Source organism: Pinus tabuliformis, chromosome 9, assembly GCF_031772625.1.
Source record: "Pinus tabuliformis cultivar Carrire ecotype Pingquan chromosome 9, CPIR1, whole genome shotgun sequence".
Classification (NCBI taxonomy): Eukaryota; Viridiplantae; Streptophyta; class Pinopsida; order Pinales; family Pinaceae; genus Pinus; species Pinus tabuliformis.
This window is the reverse complement of record NC_142307.1, coordinates 622,286,279-622,309,464: the sequence shown is the minus strand read 5'-3', so window position 1 is coordinate 622,309,464 and position 23,186 is coordinate 622,286,279. Positions and strand designations below refer to the sequence as shown.

The following is a 23,186-nucleotide window of genomic DNA, read 5'->3' as shown; positions in this document are numbered from 1 at the left end:
CCACCAGACAAGGTATTGTATGGAGACGGTGCTCTCTCACTGGTATATTGGACACTAGAGCTATTGAGGATAGGCTCAGTAGTGTTATTCACGTTAGCATGTGAGGAGTTAGGTCGCTTAGGTCTATCTGGGCAGATGAGGAGATATAGCTAACATCATGGAGGGCTTACCAGTAGAGTGGTAGTAGAGATGGTGAGCCTGACAGGACGTGGGATGATGCCTGTGGACTCAATCTTAGACCTTGATATCCAGGGGTGTATAGGGATATGTAGCGGTGCACAACAATATGCAGAGGAGAACGAAGGTGTGCAGTGTTGCGCAATGGTGTGTAGGGTTGCATCGTGGTGTGGGAGGAGTGGTTCACATCTTAGAGCATTCCCTCATAGAGTGACAGACACATCTATACAGGAGGGATACCAGTTGACTCGGGATGATGCAGCAACATGCAGCAGGGTTAGGTGGTGCATAGAGATGTGTGATTGGGTGCAGTTGTGTTGATCAATGGTTGTCATTGATGTCAACCCAAGCAGCACCAGGGGCTGCCCTGATCTTGCATGGGCATTTTGACTTGACAACTTACTCTATTCTGAGTCAAGGATCTTCTAGTTGGATTCTACTCGTCGAGATGTTTTCGTTGATATATGGCACGCCAAGTAATTCTTCACGGTTTGAGAGATATTCATGTTTGAAGTTAGTAATCCTAGTTAGTGGGCTAAAACCCTATGGGGTTGTGGAATGGCACTCATAATTGGTTGTGGTCATTGAATAGTCAATAATTAATAAAAAAAATTGCTCCTAAAAACCCTCCAACGTTCACTTGTTGAGAACCCTCTCAACTCAAGACTCATATAAATCATGACCCTCATATCCTCCTCTAGTAGGGATTTCGTGACTTCAAACACATCATCGTGGCATTTTCACTATAACTTTTTTTCTACGAAGCTTCAGAAGATGAAATTAAAACCCATTTGAGCCGAAATCTTGATGAACCTCGTGACCGAATTTCAGATCTTGGTTCGCTATATTTTCGGAGATATGATCTGAGGAAGTTAGGGTTTTTGCAGGCTCCCGAATTCCATGTCAAACATGTGACGTTGGGAAAATCATCATAACTTTCTCTCTGAGCATTGGATTCAAATTTTGTAAATAGTCAAAAAAGAGGGCAGACTATAGTTTGTTGGGTAGTGTTTTCAGGGCCGAAGCTCGCAATAGTGACATGTGGCACTTCGTACAAGTTCGCTCTACTAAACTAGTCTATAATCAGGTCATCGTGGGAGATTGGGCATAAATTTTTCTTGAAGAATCCAATCTTGATCAGACCTGTGGGGTTGGAAAGAGGACTCAAAGGGCTACTACAGGATGAAATTTCAGACCCTGGAGATCTGAAATTACATAGATACAACAGATTCAATATCGAGCTCCTAGAAGGCAAGAAAAAGCATGCATTCAAGGATCACTGCAGTAAGGACCACACATTAACAGTCAAGGGTAAGTCTCCTACAGCAAGGTATGTATGATTAGTGTTTACATTTGAAATATGAGTATCATCTCTAACATATGTTTTTGCAGGACAACGTAAGTATATACAGGGTCTCGGTTATATCTCTATGTCTCTATATGTCAGTTAGTTTTGATACCACATTTTGGATGTCCTATTCTTGATACTACACATTTGATGCTACATATTCTTGATGCTACACCAAGTCTGCTAAATCTATATGATGTTGTAAGTTCATGTTACTTGTCTGTCATCAGTTTTTATTGTATATATCTTTAGGTCAGTTTTGGATATAGTCTTGCATAGAGTCCAGGCCTATATCAAGAGTGGGAGTCTTTGTCTACTGCTGCAACAACTCAACAACAAAAGTGACAAGCACACTTCAGGTACGCATTGTAATTTTAATTTGTATTTATTCATTATTATGCACTTACATGTGTTTTGCAGGCAGAGGTAAGTTGAAGGGTATTTTGTTTTGTTTTGTGATTGGTTTCGCTGGGCAAATTTTGCATGCAAGTAGAAGAAGATTCAAGTACAACTTCAAGCAAGAATTCAAGAGCAGAAGTATCAAATCAAAGGAAGCATTGTAGCGGGACATCTTTTGAAGACATGACAACCATCCGTATATTGTGAAGAAGTGTCAAGGCCAAGAGTCATCATTGTAAAGTTGTAAAAGAGTCATTTGTAAAAGTGTCATCATTGGAAGAGTCATTATTGTAAAAGAGTCAATTTGCCTAGAGTCGAAAAGGCATTATTGGGAGGTATAGGAGTCTCTGTTGGGATGATGTCATGGTTGGGTTGTAGGTCATAGTGTGATTGGTGTTCAGTCAAGTACAAGAAAATCATTGTAAATCATATTGTATCGTGGATCATTGTCCCTGGTACGGGAGTCCACACTCTTGTCTCATTTCTGGTCATTATAGGGTGGCAGGGAGGTGCTAGGTTGGTGTATGAAGTCGCCTACAAGTTGGAGCCTGTGAACACTTCAGGGTGGTAGGTTGGTCTAGGATGTTGGGGCATCCATTCAGTTGACTACTGAAGAAACCATGGCGTTGGGGCATCCTTCCAATGGGAGCTGGAGAAGAATGCTTTTCTAGAATTCTAGGAGTAGGAAGTTATTGCTTTCATTTTAGTTGGGGCCGAAGATTAAAGAATTTATTAGAAAAGCGTTTGGTGGTTTTTGACCCAAAGGAGGTTTTCCACCTAAAATTCTTGTGTCTATTGTGTTCTTTTATTTACTGTTATTACTGCATAAACATTAATAATAATTGAAGATTAACTAATGCTCTAAAAATATTTAAAAGTGCTATTGCTAAGGAATACTGATTCACCCCTCCTCTCAGTATTTCCAACAAGTTGTATGCCAGGAGACACGAGGATACATGGTTATATGCAGTAGTGTGCGGGGTTGCACTGCAGACAGAGGGAGTGCTACTAGCAGGGAGATTCCTTGACGAGGATGTTAGGCATGTCATTAGGGTGGACATACCCAGGTTGGGAGAGTGAATCAATCACGGGATGGGTCGGGAGCATCCACACGGGTTCTTGATCATACCCATCGGAACCCACACATCTTCCACTCATTGGCACCACGTGCAATTGAGGGGAGCCTTGTTGTGTTTGATCCAGGCCCATAGTGTGGATAGCAGGACTTAGGGGATTTTCCTGAGACGACACTATGAGATTCAGTGCCTCAGGGGCACGATAGATATTCTACAGTGGAGGAGCAGGGTCGGTGCATGAGTTGACAACCACAGGTTGGGAGATGAGGTGATCTTCTGCAGGGGTGGCATATCGTTCATCACTGAGCTTACACCTAGGGAGTTGGTCATGGGGGAGACATGTGCCACTCTTTCCACAGGGCATGTCAAGATCCTGCATGAGTAGAGGATACCATGTATGATTGAGGAAATTTTCCAGTGGGTGTCTGGGCTCTAGACATTGTATTGGCACATTATCGAGAGGGTGGATGGTAGACTTAGTGGTGATGGTTGGCAGGAGCAGGATGGATCCACATACATTGAGTCGATCATGAGTATCGGAAACCCATCTATTGGTTGCAATCAGGGGGTAGCTATTTGGCACATGTAGTTTCCAGCGATCATCAGTAATATGCAGTGGCAGGAACAGGGCAGTTTAGCATGCATCAAATTAGTTCATGATATATGGAACATATATATTGATTGCATGCAGGGACTAGAGACGAGGCACAGATGGATTCCAACAGCTGCCCGAGCTATGTCGCAGCGGGTCTAGCTATGGGATCCGAGGATTCGGTTGGTTGATATATCACTCTGTCTCATGATGAGCAGAGTCATGGCAAAGAGTGATCTAGTTCACTCTTCAGTTGACACATGGGGGTTCGCAGAGGCCTTCATCGTATGGCGAAGTAGGCTTTCCCTATTGCTGCACAGGTTTAGGGTTACCTTTGGATGGGTAGGCTTTGGCATCATGGAGATGCTTGGGCAAGATATACTTGGCATTTACCACCATTTCACTACTAGGTTCCAGGAGAGGAGGATACGGTATGCGCATGATGGGCAATCAGTTGTAATCAGAGTGGCGTAGTGTCGACGTGGTGGTACCGTTTTGAGATTATCATGACACCCTGGTATTGAGGGATTCATTTATCATAGGATGGTGCAGGGATTCAGGGTGACTTAGTGGCACATTTAGGACCCCAGTATTGTTTGCAATGACAGTTTGGTCAGCAGAGGGAGAGAGCGCATGTTCGAGCATTGCTTGAGGACAAGCAATTTTTGGCGGGGAGGATTGTAATATCCCCAGTTTTGTGAGCATGGGAGTCACTAAGGAATTTTACCCAATTTTAGTAATATTAATTAAAAAGAGGCAAATATTATGGGAGAAAGGTGGCTAGTATTATTTTATCGGAGAATAGCGACAAATTATTATTTTATTAAATGGTGACAAAAGTGACTTAGTGGGAAATGGCCCCCACTAATAAAATAATATTAAAAAAAGGAGTCTAGAGGAATGAGGAGAAATTATAAAAGGAGGATGGACTCATTTTGTGGATTGTCTTTGGTCATTTTACAATTTAGAAATTAGTTCTCTTGAGCTGCTTAGCCAAGACAACCGTGCTGTTTAGCACAAGGAATTTCTGAGCGGGAATTCCACCTCTACCTTCGTTGAACTTTGAGTGTCAACCTATGGGAGTAAGAAGGAGTCCATCTCAGGGCTTCTCTAGGAGCTACATTGCAGACCATTTTCAAGTGGAGCGTGCTTCCCTTAAGGCGCAGAAGGAAATTCGAAGGGGCTAAGAGAAGCTATCAAACAATGGAGTTTTGGCTGGAGAATTTACAAAGATTTATCCATATGGAGGGCGAGATTTTCCTTGGTGATTTGCAGAGCTGAGAGTGTTGCATTTTGGAGGGTCAAATTTATCTATTTCAGGGGCTTCAAGATAGCTACTGTGCATACATTTTGATAGGGAGATTTGGGGAGTTCAGGCTAAGGAGAAATAAAGAGGCTTGGAGGAGTGATTTGCAGGGCTTGGAGGAGATTTTTCCAGTAATTGATTGGCCTTCTACGGCAAAATTCTTTCTACAGGGCGTTTTTCCAGCTAGTTAGAGCCATACACATTTCTTGGGGTCACTGGGGCACGTTGGATTCAGCCCAAACCCTTTCTGGGTTTTTGTGGGTTTATTGAGAGGAGTCTCCAGCTAATTTTATAGAATTTTTCGGGCAATATTCGGGCCTGAAATCCTCATTCTTATAGCAAGGCAAAATGTTAGTTAGCTGGGGAATTTGCATCACATGGTGGGCTCAGTATTGGCTTGGAATTGGGCCAAACCCTTTCTAGGTGTTCTGTGGTTTTGGAGGGGAGTCTGTGGCTGCGATTTCAAGGTGATCCGAGCATTCTTCAGGGCAGAATCTTCGGTCCCATTCCAGCAGCAGTAGCTGTAATTTTCTAGGTAGTGCATGTACTAGTTTGGGCCAATATTTCCTCCAGATCAGAGTTGTACTACATGGGGTTTGCATATCTTGCACAGCAAGCCCAGATTCCAAAACTTCAATTCATTTTATGTACTCTTTTATCATAAAATTAATAAAATGACTCAAATTGTGTTGTTGGACATTTTGGTGTTTTAATTATTGTGTATGAATTCCAATTTATTTACTGTTCCTAGTCCATTGCTTGGTGTTAGTTGTTAAATTCCAATTACGAATATTACATAGGTGGGGTATGTACCTTGGAGAGACAATGATGTTGGTGTCTACACATAATTGGTCTCGCTAGCATTGTGCTTTGGTATTGTGGAGAGATAGAGTTGTTAGTCAGGCCTTTCGATATAACAATGTTGGTCATTATGATGCTAGACGAAAGGGTTACCAATTTGACTCTTCTTATGAGATCTCTTCAGATTGAGAATGACCATGTACATTCCATGAATACCTCCTTAGTTAAGAGGGAGTGTTGAAAAATGTGTAACTCAATTCGGTCTTCATTAGTATGAAATGTATTCTTGTATATATAAAAAGAAAAAGAAATTATTATTATTATTGGAGCATGGGTTTCATGCTCAAGTTCTTTTAATTTATAGGTCAAACACCCATTGAGTGCTTCTAGGGTTTGTCCTAGGTATAAGAGTCATTGTCATATATGGAAGACCATATGGGCACATTGTAAGTTGTAAAAGAAAATCTATTTTGTCTTGAAAATGTCAAAATACCTCCAAGATCAAGTCAACCTACATGAGTTGTCAAGTCGGCCTAAGTGAAGAGACATGTCCACCCTTGAAGAAGCCTATATATAAGAACTCGTCCTCCTTTTGGATCATTCACTCGCTCATCTCTTATACGAAATCTGGGCAATAGTTTCTTTTGAGCAGCAGAAGCTTCTAGAGTAGTCCAAAATCTGGGCAACAGTTTCTTCTGGACAGCAAAATCTTCTGGGGAACTACGAAATCTGGGCAACAAAATCTTCTGGGACAATACGAAATCTAGGCCGAAGTTTCCTCTAGGCAGCAAAATCTTTTGGGGCAGTGCAGAGTCTAAGCAACAGATTCTTCGGGAAGTACGACGTTAGGGTTTATGCACTAGGAAATCTAAGGTTCGATTTTGGAAGCTAGAAGAGCAAGAAGGAAAGCAAAGGTCCCTTAGGGTTTCCTACTAGCCCTAGGACTCGAATGAAGGCAAGCGAAGTCAAGGGAAGCACAGTTAGAGGGAGATCAAAGTCTCCTAGAGAAGCAGTAGTTGTTGGGCAGCAAAATTTCGGATTTACTAGGAAGTAGAAGATGTTGCAGCTAGAGGCCAAGGAAGACTTGATCTTGGAGGGTATTTGTCTGAGTCTAGGTCATGGTATTCGTGAATTGGAAGACCTGAAAGATAAGAAGAGATTTTTGGGTTTTCCCCTCAAGAGGAGGGGTTTTGGCCCTAGCTTGCAGCCTATATACTGTGTCACCTTTCTTACTGTTTTGGTAGTTGTTTGATGTATTGCACATTGGAATAATAAAGATCAAAGCATTAAGTAAAAAGGTAACACAAACAGTTATCAAGTTAAGAGAATTAACATATACATTGCCCTATTGAATTCTCAGCAACTACCACCCTAATCAGAATCGGTAAAACATGTAAACTTAACTTCCTTTCCATCATACTGCAGGCAGTGATGTATAGTGCCACGTAGGTACCTTAAAATATGCTCGGCAGCTATCCAATGGTCATAACGATGCTCCAATTGAAATTGACTAAGAACATTTACAGCAAAACATATATCATGTCTCGTATATACCAAGTACATCAGAGAACCCACCAACTTACGATAGCTAGTAGGATCAACGAGACTAGAGTTAGAGCTTCTCAATTTCTTCAGGTTGGTGATCATGGGAGTTGTCATAGGTTTGGAATCCATGATACCAAATTTCTGCAATATCTCGACTATAAATTTACCTTGACCCAGATATATCTCACCAGGTTTCTGCTAGACTTCCAAGCCCAAGTAATAGTGCATGAGTCCCATATCTTTCATCTCAAATTGAGCAGCCAACATTTTCTTACATTCTAGTATTTTACACTCCACAGCTATAATAAACAAATCATTCACATATAGTAGTATAATGACTGGTTCATTCTTCACCACCTTGATGTAGAGGTTTGTATCTGCAGAACTTTTGATGAACCCAATTCTTAAGAGATATGTATCCACCGTTGCATACCATGCCCTAGGAGCTTGCTTTAAGTCATATAGGGCTTTCTTGAGTCTGCAAACATGTGTATCTCTATTATTTATTTCGAAACCTTTTGATTGTTCAATGTATACTTCTTCATCAATGGTTCCATTTAGAAATGTTGTTTTGACATCCATTTGATGGATATTTTATCCCGTAGTAGCAGCTAGCAAAACCAAAGATCTTATAGTAGTATATCTAGCAGTGAGAGCAAAGGTTTCTTCATAGTCTATGCCTTCCTTTTGTTAGAAACCCCTTGCAGCAAATCTAGCTTTGTATTTGTCTATACTTCCATCAATATCATGTTTGATTTTGTAGATCCATTTTGAGGTGACAACCAATTTGTCACTTGGTCTAGGAACGATTTCCTAGACACCATTCTTCATGATGGGTTGATATTCTTCTTGCATCACCTTCTTCCATTCCTCTTGATGAGCAACTTCTTCAAATGTAGTTCGTTCAACTTCTATCAATTTTGTCATGTATGTTGAATAACTTGAATATCTCTTTGGTATTTTACTTTCTCTAAAAGTTCCTTTAGTAGCTCGATGTCCTTCAGCATCTTCTAGTCTAGATTTTAACCATTTTGGCCTCTTCTTTGTTTAAGGAAGGATTACAGGTTGAATAGGCTCACTTGGTCCTTCTTCTTCTTCTTCTTGGTCTATAGTGTCTTGTCATGATGTTCTTCTTCTTCAAATAGTGGTACATCTTCATCATCAAATTCAATTGGTATATCCTTGGATCTTTTGCAGGCCTAAATTTCATCAAATATAACATCCCTGCTCCCTTCAATTTTTCTTCCTTCCTCGATGTAGATTCTATACACCTTTGAAGAAAGACTGTAACCAACAAAGATCCCTTTTATACTTTTAGAATACAATTTCTTTCGCTTCTCTTTTGGAGCAGGGATGTATGCAAGACACCCAAAGATTCGAAGATGGTCTACACATGGCTTCTTCCCTATGAATGCTTCTTCCGGTGTCATATTATCAAGGATTCTATGAGGACTTCTATTTTGTATATATATTGTTGTCATTGTTGCTTCTCCCCATAGAAATTTTGGTAGATCTTGATCAAATATCATAGTTCGTATACATTCTTCAATTGTTCTATTTTTCCTTTCTGCAATTCCATTTAATGAGCTCCCTCTTAATACCTGCTTCTTTACAATATGCAATTAATTATTTTGAAGTGTATTCCCCACCATTGTCAGATCTCAAAGTCTTTATCTTTCTTTTGGTTAAGGTCTCCACTTCAGATCTAAATTCCTTGAACTTTTCAAATACTTTGTCCTTTGTTTTGAGAAGATAGAGCCATGTCTTTCTAGAGTGATCATCAATGAAGGTCACATAATAAAGATGGCCTCCAAGAGATTTGTTAGACATTGGCCCACACACATTGGAATGAATGAGGTCTAATATTTCCTTAGACCTTGTATCACTACTTGTAAAAGGTTTCCTTGTATTCTTTCCCAAAGCACATCCCTTACATACTCCTTCATGATCTTCCTTGATGTTGGGGATGCCCTTTACCATTTGACTAAGTGAGGGTATTATCTTGTAATGAATATGCCCATATCTTCTATGCCATAGTTTGATAAGATTGATCTCCATGTGAACTAGGGCTTCAGGAGATGGTGTCATAACTCTATATAGCCTTATTTCACGAACTTCGATAACTTTAGCCTTTTAAATACTTGAATCTTTTCCCCAAACCAAAAATTTTCCATCTATAAAGGCAACCCTATCTCCTTTATCTTCTAAACAAGAAATTGAAATTAAATTCTTTTTCAAACCTTTGACATTGAATATATTGTTGAGGTGTACTTTTGCTCCACTTTCCAGCTTTAATGATGTAGATCCAAGTCCCTTGACCGCATAACTGTTGTTGTCTCCAAGCTCCACTGCATGTGATGATGGGTCCCTTGATAGAGTATGAAATTGTCCACTTTCTCCCGTCATATGTCTTGATGCTCCACTATCAATGATCCATGCATTGTCATCATCAAGAGTACCTGTAAGTGCAGCCAAGAATCCTTCACTTTTGACTTTCCTAGATAGGTTGTAGATGATCCTTCCAATCCAACTTCATGCAATTCTTATGATATTGAATCCCATCTTCAAGTAACTAGCCATAGAGGGAGTAACTTTTTCTTTTAAGCCAACAAAGTGATCTCCAACCTTCTTCGACCTTAGCTCTAGTACCATGTTGAGAAATCAATGTGAGTAGGAATTAGGATTTGATTCATCTTTCTTGATAATTACTTGTGAATTATGTTGGCTTCTTTTACTTGATTAGTTTATCTTTCATCAAGCAATTACCAAATTATATGTGTATGAAGATCACAAGAACAAGAGACACAAGACGTAGGAGCTCAGCCAAGGAAAAACCCCTACAAGGGGAAAAACCAGTGACAAACTCTTCCTTCAGTAGATTCAAATCAAGATCAGACACTTCCAGACTTCTTAGACCTAGACAAAGACATCCTCCAACCACCAAGTTAGCCCTTCCCTTCAATAGATAAACCCTTACAAAATCTCCAAGTGACAGCTTCCCAGCAGCAACTTCAGTCCAGAATTTCGGTCCCCCAGCAGCAGAACTTCGACCCCAGCAATAAAATTTTGGACCTGCAATAGACACAGAATTTTCAGCCCCAACAATCGCCCAAAAAATTTGCACATGTGAGAGATAGATGGCCAAGAAACTTGAATTAAGTCTTCCCAACAAACTTCATCCTTCTCCAGCTACTTCACACTCTTTTTCTACCCCTCTTCCTTGAAGACCAAACTTTTTGACTGAATGTGACAAATAGGTCGAATTGCCTCTTCTTATTTAGCCTTTCTACTGGGTCGAATTGCCCTAATGTAGGCCGACTTCATGGGGACAGGGCTGACTTGGTGTGGAGGTGACAAATAACCTTTTTGACTCAAAAATAATTCTTTTTACATGATACAAAAGCCCAACAAGGGTCTAATAAAAATGATAATGATTCTAATGACCCAAGACAAAACCTAGAAGCCTTCAATGCAAAATTTGACCTAGAAAGCATTGACCCAAGCATGAAACCCATGCTTTAATAAGTTGTTTTTCTAGCAAAAATTTTTTTGACAAGTACAATTAAGAAGACCGATACTCATTACATTCTACAACAGGCTGTTGGCTGGAAATCTGCATCATGGGAGAAAAAAATTCTTGTATGGTTACCCATGTATATTCATGGGTAAGAAGGCATATAGAAAGTTTTGTGCTGGCAAGCGCCTGTCCGAATACCCATTGGTGAGACACACCAGTCTACGTCAATCAGTTGATAAGAGATGCCATCCACAAATTTGGGGGAGAATCCCTTTGGTTTCCTCATGAGGTTTTCCTTAGATAAAAAAAGAATAAAGCTACATTAGTAATTAATATCGTTCTAAGGGATATGACTTTCTTTTTAGATTATGGATTTTCATTTGTTATCCTCTTAATCAATGCTATCAACATTGACCTTCATAATCTATAGAGGAACTTGCATCAACAATCAAGGTTGTAGAGACCTCAAAATAAAAATAAAAATAAATGAAACTTCAATACAAATGATACAAGTTAGCTTTTAAGAGACTAATACAATTATTATGTCCTTGTTAGGATCTTGAGACTCGAGTAATATTTTCCTTGTATTTGCAAAAATATATTCATCTTCTAAAATCTTGAAAATATCTCAGAAAACACACCTTTCACAACCATTGGCGAGGAGATTATGTTTCCAATGTATCTGAAGTAAAACTATTAAAATCTACAATGAAACATAAAGAAGTTTTTATCAACATTCAAGAGTTTCCTCTGTAAAAGTTGAATCAGTTTATCGAATATTGGCAACATATCATGATTCTTTTCATCCGGACAATATTATCACCGGTAAAAAATTTAAACTTCAAATGTATCATGATATATTCAGAAGTCATGATGTATCACCAAAAAACACCAGTTAACAGAAAAAAGATCATGATCCCAAGATAACTTGCCTATAAAATCTGATTTTGTGACTTTGATGACTCATTTTGAAAATCAGAAATAGGAGATTCAAAGCAAAGGAAAAGTTCAAAATCTTGTATCGAGCCAAGGAAGGTAGATTGAGTATTGTCATCACCATTGGTGGATTTAATGTGGAGTTCCAATTGATTCATTAATACCAATGGGAATCAGAGGAAATTGTCTAAACTGAATAAATTGACCCCCACAGCAGACCTCAGAAGTCAAAGAACCCCGGAATATCATCCTGAATCGATAACAGTAAAATGGGGAACATAAAATCCAATTTTTTTTGGTTATAGATGCAAACTGAGAACAATGAAGAGTCAACAAGATAACTAGAAATTGTTGTTAACTAACATAAAATTCTTGTACGTGTTATGAAGTCCATATTGGGAGATAAATCCACTTAAGAAAAGGGTTCAAACTGAGAAAGAATTCAGTTTATTATATTTTTTGAGGTAATTTTGAGGCTTGGGAGTTGGGGATCAGGAAAGGATTCAATATTGATTTGTGATGTAACACTTGACAATGATCTTATACATCTTATATATCAGTTTTATTTTCATATTTATTTGGTAATGCATTTATTTGCTGTTATTGTTGCTTCAGATGTTTAAAAATTTGAAAATAATCATTTTTTTTTCCAATGTTTGCAGGTATTTTCCAATATTTTCCCTGATGGCACTGATAAGTTTCTTTCGGCGTCTCAGTGACATATTTGCTGACACAATTTTTGCAACATTAAAAGTCATTTAAGGGAAAAGATGGAAATAAAGTATCTGCAAATCCAATTGTTATAACTTCCATTGAATGAATATGTTTTGTTGAAAAAACAAACTCACTGTTTTGTCACTCACTGCTATCATGTATATACATGCAAACAAGATACTAGCATTTTGGTAGGACACTATCAAAAGAGAAAAAGAAGAAACTGATAACAAAAATGAACTTTTCTAGAATATCATTTTTTCTTATTATTTTCTGTTTCAGAACAATGCATATGCACATTGGCTGGCTTCTCTAGATAGGAAAATGCAATCCCTCATAGTTCCTAATTTGTCAGTTGCCTCTTGTCTCTTCCATGTTGAAGTCTAGGAAAGATTTCACTCCTCTTCTATGCTTAGATCTCCTACTAGCTTACAATACATTGACCTATTTTTTGCAGCTATTTATGTCTCTTTCTTCTCTTAGTTGACATCTATACCAGGTTTGAATAAATGTTCATCTGAACTCATTTCCAATAGAATTGTTCATTCAATGTACCACATTTTCTCCTGTACATGATGCTTACCTAGCTAAACCACTAGAGCTTAACAGTGTTATCACCACAAATTTTGGGCTAGAATGTCAAGTTGAAGGACATGTATTTTAGATATCTCGTTCATCTTTTTTTTTAAAGCATTACCTGTGTCGTTACCACCTCATTGTAGAAAGCCCTTATGTGATATGCTCCAGATATATCCTTCCTACGATTTGCCAAAAAAAATTATCACGCTCTAGATAAGTTTTTGAAAAATACACAGCCAAATAGAAAATGCTATCTGAGTCTTGAAAGCAAACCCATATATTGCATCCAATTTGAAAAATAAAACAAGAAAATTAGAAAATAAAAATAAAAATGGGACATCAGTCCATGCAAATTTTTCCTTGTATGCAATTTCCTTTACAGGAAGGCAAGCCCTCAAAGGACTATAGAATGGATCCAATTGAGAGGACGACAAACTTATTGCGAAATAAAATTTTAGGATTATACAAACTATTGGAATCTCGTGGAAACAAGATCAAAAAAATGGAGAGATTATTCAATATGTAAACAATTGTGTTCGAGTAACAACATTCAAATAGATATTTTACTAGTAAAGTTCACAATTAAATCTGAAGTGACTTAGTGTTAAGGTTAATGTTATTAGTTAGTTAGGTTGAGTCTAGTAGTGTGTAACTACTGTTGAAAAATGTACTAGGTTCAGCCTTCATAATGACATGTGGAAATATGATTTTATGTAATTGATGAAAAGAAGAAAAATATAATTATTATTAATGCTTGTCTCATGGGTTTCATGAGCAAGGAATTTTATTTTTAGTGATGGCTCCCATTGTGAGCCTTTAGGATTTGTCATCTAGTCATACAAGTCAATTTGAGTCTATGTCATGTATGAATGACTCTTCTTGGACATATTATATTTGTATATGAGTCAATGAAAAATGTCAAGTAGCCCTCCAAGACCAAGCACAAGCATTAACCTCAAGTCGGCTTCAAAGTGGAATTAATTATCTCCTCCAACAAACATGTCGCCTCACCTCTTCAAGTCAGCGTATTTCAGGAGGAAACAACTATAAATAGGGCTGCTCGGCATCACTTCTGAGACAGATTTTCGGTCATCTATCAGTCTGAAGTGCGAAGTACAGCGAGGAAGCCTAAAGATCAGCGAAAGGAGAAGGAAGTTCAGCGAAGTTCTAAGCTTCAGGTTTTGGATCTGTTTTAGGCATTGTTGATAATATCGGCGATATTCGAAAATATCGTGATATTTTCGGCAAAACGATATATCGCCGAGAAAACATCGCAATATTTTGAAAATATCGGCTATGTTTAAAAATTTGAAAAAATTATTTTTTATGCTTGCCGATATTTTCGCCGATATTGCCGATAAGATATTTTCTGGACCCTCGCCGATATTTTGCCGATGCCGATATTTTCAACACTGGTTTTAGGGTAGTGTTGCTGTCACATGTGTGAAGGACGAGGAGAAGTCTGCTGCAGCAGTGAAGGCCGAGGAGAAGTCTGTTGCAGGAGTGAAGCCAAGGAGAAGTGCAGTCCTCTTAGGGAGCCGAAGTGGAAGAAGGTCGAAGGTCTAAAGCAGAAGAAAACCAAGCTTGAAGAAGAAGCCGAGAAGGAGGAAGGAGCAGAAGGTTGACTATCGTTGACTAAGGATCTTGTGTCTTCATCTTGGAGTTGCAGATAGGTCAAGGGTCTTGGTCTTGGTATTCGTCAATTGGAATCTCTATAAGAACAAGATTTTGTTCGGGTTTTTGTCTCAAGTGGGAGAGGTTTTGGCCCTGGCTGATAGCCTATATTTTGTGTCTCTTGTCTCTTTATGGTTTATGCATTGGTAGTTGTTTGATGAACAAGAACACTAATAACCTAAGTAAAAGAAGATCCTATTCTAAACAAGTAAAAAGCACTCACAAGAAGTTACTAGTAGAAGAAAAATCACTTAATCTCTATGCCCTAGATTTCTCAACATGGTATCCGAGCTAAGGTGACTAAGTCAAGGAAGGGCATCTTATCAAGGGACACTCAAGAATCAAATCTCAAGGCATCAAAGCGAAGATCGTCTTGAAATCAAAGGAAGCATCATAACCCTAGATCAAATAAGTCTACAAAGAAGTATTGGGATCATCATCTGAAGCGAACAAAGTTCCTTCTATAGATTAATTACTCCAGAAAACTTGGAATATAAAGATATCCATGAGGATACAAATATTATATATTAAATGTCTGAATAAGAATGATTGATACAATGAGAGTGAGAGGCTTGCTTATATACCAAGCAGGTGTCTCTTCATGGAGAGTCATGTCTCATTTAGACATGCCTCTTCAACCTAATTACTAGTTTAACTAATCATTATTTATGATTATTATCATTTACATTATTTTACATTATTTCCTATATATTTATTCATAACATTGCCTTCCTCCTCAAAAACATTTGTCCTCAAAGCTTGTTAATGAAAAAGGCTTGATCTCTTTTTCGGCTTCGAACGTCTTGTTTTCTCGGAACTGTCATCTTTGTCGATACATGTTGATATGATCTTCTGAGTGACAAACAAAATTGATGCACTAAGAAGGGATTAGACCATCCTAGATTAATCTTCTATGGAATATTCTTATCACTGGGATTTTGTAACGACTTGTCATCATAGGACATAGCTTGATTGAGTTGTCTACTCTCATGATTCAGGTGTTGATATGGAACGTTTTTGGTTTGAATTTCCCTTATTGGGCGTGTGGCAACTTTTTTATTTTCTTTTGGTGAAGATGTTGTTGAGTTGGTTACGGCACACTCACTTGGGATGTTCATTATCTAAACTCCAACATCTAAGTTTGTATTTTTTTCAACTTGCTTGTCTTCTTCCTGAGTTGTGATATTCATTGGATCGGTATCTGTTGTTTTTTCGTCAACTTGAGTTCTCACATTTGATGCTTCCTTCTCGATAAGTTGTTGTACCTTGTTTTCTGATGACTTCTTATCCTTCTTAAGTTTCGATAAGCGGTGTTAGGAGAATTGGCCCAACCGGCGGCTGGTACGTGTCGACTGAGAATCTGTGGCATAGGGCGATGGTGCTAGCTGTTGGGATGGCAGACGGACTGGCTGTGACGGTGGTAGCAGTGACGGCAACGGAAAACGATTAGGTAGCAGGTCGAGTGGTCGTGGATCAGATGGGGACGTGGGAGTCAAGTGTTGAAAGGGGAAAACAGACAGCAGATCACTGACAGGGAAAAGGGAAAACGGTGTGGAGAGCGGAGAATGGTGGCAAAGCAATGGACAGAACCAATCAAAGGATCTGACAAGGGCAACGGCTATGTTTGTGATCTGACAGGGGAAGCAGTATAATGAATTTATGCGAAGGAGGACGCAGGTGAGGTGGATGCAAAACAGAGAGACTTCAAATTCGGATAGTGGTTGTGGATGTTAGTTGGATGTTGCAGTTGTGCAACAGTGGACAGAGAACAAATCACTTGTCAGGCCACGAGTGTGGAGGTCAAGCTGGCGAGGGCCTTGGCAGTGGCGACAGTACAATGGCGGTAGATAGGTAAGTTCGTTTGTTTTTATGTTTTTTTTTAAACTTACATAATTTGATTTTTTTTTTTTTTGGTAATATGATTATTTGTAAAAAAAAAAAAATATTTAATTGTCCAAAGCCCTGCTGGCGAATCAACGACAGAGAAACTCCAAAACTGGTAGCAAAACGTTGGAATCATGACGGTAACACAGTTGACGATAGGTCGATAGCCAAAGGCCTGGTGATCAGCCAAACGTGGCTCTAATACCAAATGAAGCGAACAAAGTTCCTTCTATAGATTAATTACTCCAAAAGACTTGGAATATAAAGATATCCACGAGAATACAAATATTATATATTAAATGTCTGAATAAGAATAATTGATACAATGAGAGTGAGAGGCTTGCTTATATACCAAGCAGGTGTCTCTTCATGGAGAGTCATGTCTCATTTAGACATGCCTCTTCAACCTAATTACTAGTTTAACTAATCATTATTTATGATTATTATCATTTACATTATTTTACATTATTTCCTATATATTTATTCATAACATTGCATTCCTCCTCAAAAAGCTTTGTCCTCAAACCTTGTTAATGAAAAAGACTTGATCTCTTTTTCGGCTTCGAACGTCTTTTTTTCTCGGAACTGTCATTTCTGTCGATACATGTTGATATGAACTTCTAAGTGACAAACAAAATTGTCACACTGAGAAGGGATCAAACCATCCTAGATTAATCTTTTGTGTAATATTCTGACCACTGGGATTTTGTAATGACTTGTCATCATAGGACATAGCTTGATTGAGTTGCCTACTCTCATGATTCGGGTGCTGATATGGAACTATTTTGGTTTGACTTTCCCTTATTGGGCGTGTGGCAACTTTTTGATTTTCTTCTGGTGAAGATGTTGAGTTGATTACGGCACATTCACTTGGGATGTTCATTGTCTGAATTGCAACATCTAAGTTTGTATTTTTTTCAACTTGCTTGTCTTCTTCCTGAGATGTGATATTCACTGGATCAGTATCTGTTGTTTTTTCGTCAACTTGAATTCCTACATTTGATGCTTCCTTCTCGATAAGTTGTTGTACCTTGTTTTCTGATGACTTCTTATCCTTCTTAAGTTTTGATAAGTGGCGTTAGGAGAATTCGCCCAACCGGCGGCCGGTACGTATCGGCTGAGAATCTGTGGCATAGGGCGATGGTGCTATCTGTTGGGATGGCAGACGGACCGGTTGTGATGGTGGTAGCGGTGACAGCAACGGAAAACGATTGGGTATCGGGTCGAGTGGTCGTGGATCGGATGGGGACGTGGGAGTCGAGTGTTGAAAGGGGAAAACAGACAGCGGATGACTGACAGGGAAACGGGAAAATGATGTGGAGGGCGGAGAATGGTGGCAGAGCAATGGATAGAACCAATCAGAGGATCTGACAAGGGCAACGGCTATGTTTGTGATCTGATAGGGTCAACAGTATAATGAATTTATGCGGAGGAGGACGCAGGTGAGGCAGATGCAGAACATAGGGACTTCAAATTCAAATAGTGGTCATGGACATTAGGTGGATGCTGCAGTTGTGCAGCAGTGGACAGAGAACAAATCAATTGTCGGGCGACGATTGTGGAGGTTAGGCTGTCGAGGGCCTTGGCGGTGGCGACAGTACAATGGCAGTAGGTAGGTAAGTTCGTTTGTATTTATGTTCTTTTTTTTAATCTTATATAATTTGATTTTTTTTTGGTAATATGATTATTTGTATTATATTTTTTTTTTTAATTGTCCAAAGGCTTGCTGGCAAATCAGCGACAGAGAAACTCCAAAACTGGTAGCGGAACGTTGGAATAACGATGGTAACGCAGTTGACGACAGGTCGATGACCAAAGGCCTAGTGATCAGCCAAACGTGGCTCTGATACCAAATGAAGCGAACAAAGTTCCTTCTATAGATTAATTACTCCAGAAGTCTTGGAATATAAAGATATCCATGAGGTTACAAATATTATATATTAAATGCCTAAATAAGAATGACTAATACAATGAGAGTGAGATGCTTTCATATATACCAAGAAGGTGTCTCTTCATGGAGAGTCATGTCTCATTTAGACATGCCTCTTCAACCTAATTACTAGTTTAACTAATCATTATTTATGATTATTATCATTTACATTATTTTACATTATTTCTTATATATTTATTCATAACATTGCCTTCCTCCTCAAAAAGCTTTGTCCTCAAAGCTTGTTAATGAAAAAGGCTTGATCTATTTTTCGGCTTCGAACGTCTTTTTGTCTCGGGACTGTCATCTTTGTCGATACATGTTGATATGATCTTCTAAGTGACAAACAAAATTGTCGCACTGAGAAGGGATCAGACCATCCTAGATTAATCTTTTGTGGAATATTCTGATCACTGGGATTTTGTAACGACTTGTCATCATAGGATGTAGCTTGATTGAGTTGTCTACTCTCATGATTTGGGTGTTGATATGGAACTTTTTTGGTTTGACTTTCCCTTATTGGGCGTGTGGCAACTTTTTGATTTTCTTCTGGTGAAGATGTTGTTGAGTTCGTTACGGCACATTCACTTGGGATGTTCATTGTTTGAATTGCAACATCTAAGTTTGTATTTTTTCAACTTGCTTGTCTTCTTCCTGAGTTGTGATATTCACTGGATCAGTATCTGTTGTTTTTTCGGCAACTTGAATTCCTACATTTGATTTTTCCTTCTTGATAAGTTGTTGTACCTTGTTTTCTGATGAATTCTTATCCTTCTTAAGTTTCGATAAGTGGCGTTAGGAGAATTGGCACCACTGGCAGCTGATACGTGTCGGCTGAGAATCTGTGGCACATGGCGATGGTGCTAGCTGTTGGGATGGTGGACGGACCAGCTGTGACAGTGGTAGTGGTGACGGCAGGGGAAAACAATTGGGTAGTGGGTCGAGTGGTCGTGGATCGGATGGGGACGTGGGAGTCGAGTGTTGAAAGGGGAAAACAGACAGCGGATGACTGACAGGGAAATGGGAAAACGATGTGGAGGGTGGAAAATGGTGGCAGTGCAATGGACAGAACTGATCAAAGGATCTGACAGGGGCAACGGCTATGTGTGTGATCTGATAGGGGCAGCAGTATAATGAATTTATGCGGAGGAGGACACCGGTGAGGCGGATGCAAAACAGAAGGACTTCAAATTCAAATAGTGGTTGTGGACATTAGGTGGATGTTGCAGTTGGGCAGCAATGGACATAGAACAAATTAGTTGTCGGGCGACAATTGTGGAGGTCAGGCTGGCGAGGGCCTTGGTGGTGGCGATAGTACAATGGCGATAGGTAGGTAAGTTTGTTTGTTTTTATGTTTTTTTTTTTTTAATCTTATATAATTTGATTTTTTTTTGGTAATATGATTATTTGTATTATATTTTTTTTTTAATTGTCCAAAGGCCTGTTGGCGAATCAGCGATGGAGAAACTCCAAAACTGGTAGCGAAACGCTGGAATCATGACGGTAACACAGTTCACGACAGGTCGATGGCCAAAGGCTTGGTGATCAGCCAAACGTGGCTCTGATACCAAATGAAGTGAACAAAGTTCCTTCTATAGATTAATTACTCCTGAAGACTTGGAATATAAAGATATCCATGAGGATACAAATATTATATATTAAACGTCTAAATAAGAATGATTGATACAATGAGAGTGAGAGGCTTGCTTATATACCAAGCAGTTGTCTCCTCATGGAGAATCATGTCTCATTTAAACATGCCTCTTCAACCTAATTACTAGTTTAACTAATCATTATTTATGATTATTATCATTTACATTATTTTACATTATTTCCTATATATTTATTCATAACATCATCAAGAGGGAAAACGCCAAAACCCTACATCTACTCAAGTTAAAGTGTTTTGAAGACTATTCCTCCAAAGGAAGCTAGATCAAAAGGCGGTGTCATCTCACTCTTTGTGGGATCAAGGATCATTCTTGAAGAAAAACTACCTTCAACGAGGAGAAGTTTTTTATCCTCTATATCATCATCAACATCAAGGAAGCAGTAAGAAGAAGCATCCTATCAAGTAAGTATATTGATGTCCACATCTGAATCTGTCAAAATGTCTTTTTTCTTCAACAAATTGGTTGAGGCTTCAAATTATCTTGCATGTGAGAAAAGGACAGATCTAAATCTCATTGAAAATGAGGTTATGGAACATGTCAAAGGTTCTATCACTAAACCAAGAAAGGAAGATGCTCAATCTCTTGCCAAGTATATGAAAGGGGAAGTTAGGGCTCAAAGGATTCTCATAAAATCCATCAAGGATCCCCTTATCCCATATGTATCTAAACTCGAAACTTCAAAAGAAATCAATGACAAACTAGTAGAGTTGTATTCTGTAAGCACTGCTAAAGAAGTCATCTCATTAAGGCAAGAACTCTACAAGCTGAAGATGTCAAGGGAAGATGGAGTAGCCTCATGCTTTATGAGGATATCTGAGATCCAGGATCAACCACAAGATCTGGGAGAAGTCATGCCTAACAGAGAAATGACTACAGTTGTATTAAATGCACTACCGAAGGAGTGGGGTAACTTTACTTCAAGTATTTATTTGAAGAAAGAAGCTACTCCATTCCAGGATCTATGGTCAATGTGCAAGATTGAAGAATCTAGACTAAAGGCCAAATCTGATGTGGGAGTAGGTGAGCAAAATCAAGCTTATGTTGCAATGATAGAAAGAAAGGGACAATTTGGAAAGTTTGATCCGTAGAAAAAGAAGAAGAACATGGCTAAAATACAATGCTATGGGTGTCAATAATATGGGCACTATAGGAGAGATTGTACTAAGCTCAAGAAGGACAATAACAAAAGAGGAAGAGAAGAAGCCCACATCACCATGGAAGTGGAGGAAGCCGAAAAGAAGAAATCCAAGAAGGAGGAAGTAATAGATTGTAATGTTCCTAAGTAGGAATGTAATTGATATTAAGCAAATAAATTGTGCAGCAGCATATAAAAATAAAACACACATCAAACATCCATGAAAACGCTACCAATAAGGAATTGTTGAGCCATATTATTAAAAATTTGCAGGCTAGATACAATATGAAATGGAATGGTGCACCTGGGCTTGTCCCAATGAACAAGCAAGACCAACCCCAGGTGGGAAAATAGCTGAGCTGAAGGCTGCCCAGCTGCTGCACCACTCTGCACTGCGTTGCCCCAGTAAACTACTGCCCTGCTGAACTTCGACTAGCTGGAAGGTGCTCAAAAACTACCCAGAAAATTGTGTGCTTTTAACCTCAGACTCCTTGGACAAAACCCAAAAAAACCCAGAAGGGAATTTAGCTGGTTTTGAATTTGGATTTTTGACCCCCTTGGAGCCTCTCCCCAGCTTCGATTGCCAACTCCTCCAAAATGTTGGTTTTACCTATGCTATCCAACTCCTAGCTCCCCAGATGGCTCTTGGCCAAGATCAACTGCTCCCCAAGTCCCCACGAATTGTTGTTGGATGGCCTCTACGCAGTCCCTCTATCCAGAAATTCAACTGACTGATGCGTTGGTCTAGCTGGCTGCAAACTCCAACGAAAATTCCTTCACTATGCTGCCTCCTCAGTTCTCGGATCTCCCAGCAAGCAATGAATTCCCTTGCTAACCTCCAACTCCTCCTGCGTGTTTTCTGGCTACCCAGGAATACGCAGTTTCCTCTCTGCGCTGATGGATGAAGTGTGTTGTTGTCCCTGACTCACTCCTATAGAACAGCTTCCCTAGGGCGGGCACGGATGGTCCCTTGAAGTAGAGGTTGAATCTCCCGCGTAAGAGATTCGTGGCTAAACAACCAGTAGACTTGCTAAGCAGCAAAGGATACAAGTAAGTGTTTGTTTTCAAATGTAGAAGATGGTCAAAAATGAGAGTTGATCCTCCTTTTATTACCTTGGGCCTCCTCAGCTTCATGTGGGCCCCTCCATCCACCCATTCGATTTCTCTCCAAGCACATCGAATGGCCAAGTTCGAATTCCCCATGTGGGTGGCCCCCACATTCCACTAACTGCTAAATAAAGTCGAATTTGCCCCATAGTTCCTAAGTCTAAGTGTGGGGTCCTCCTCCTAAGTCAAAATTGTGCCAAAAATGTGTAGCTGCACCCTGTGACTAATGTTTTTGAGAAAGGACATGACATAGATCTCCACTATTAAGATAGTCTTCCTCACATATGTTCTTTTCAAGTTCCCAAGTCTTCTAGGATATGCTATCATGATTCACTATGTAAAATAATGGGATGCATCAAGGCATCATAGAAGCATTGAAAGCAAGAGCTCGGGACATCATCATAGAGAAGCATGAAAGATGGTTAGAATCTATGGAGGCCAAGGATATAGCTCTCAGGAATCTCATTGAAAACAGAAGGGCAAGGTCATCTAGTACAAGGTTCATCATACATCTATCAAATGGAAACATCTGCTAATGGGGATACTTTAGATCCTCAAGATTCTCTGATGGAATCTTCATTGAAAGGTTCACTGATCATGAGGGGAAGCAAGTGTTTCATCAAGAATTCCAAACTTGTGGAATTCATGGGATGATGGTATGATGACATAAAAGTGAAGCAGATCAAGGGATTGAAGCTCTTTCAATCAAGGAAGTTGTTGCAAGAAGTTTGGATGACCCAAAGGAAAATGAAGTAAGTATGCTTATATTCAATATTAAAGAGTCATGTCATAT

The 23,186-nt window shown here is 39.2% G+C and overlaps 1 protein-coding gene across 1 annotated transcript in view; it reads right to left on the bottom strand.

Moving 5' to 3' along the window:
• Positions 1 to 23,186, bottom strand: part of LOC149150126 (pectin acetylesterase 8-like) — a 441,889-nt gene that overhangs the window by 155,271 nt on the left and 263,432 nt on the right. The window contains exon 7 of the mRNA XM_089446085.1: positions 13,109 to 13,169. Within this exon, the coding sequence (XP_089302211.1) occupies positions 13,109 to 13,169 (61 nt within the window). The remainder of the gene's footprint in view (positions 1 to 13,108; positions 13,170 to 23,186) is intronic.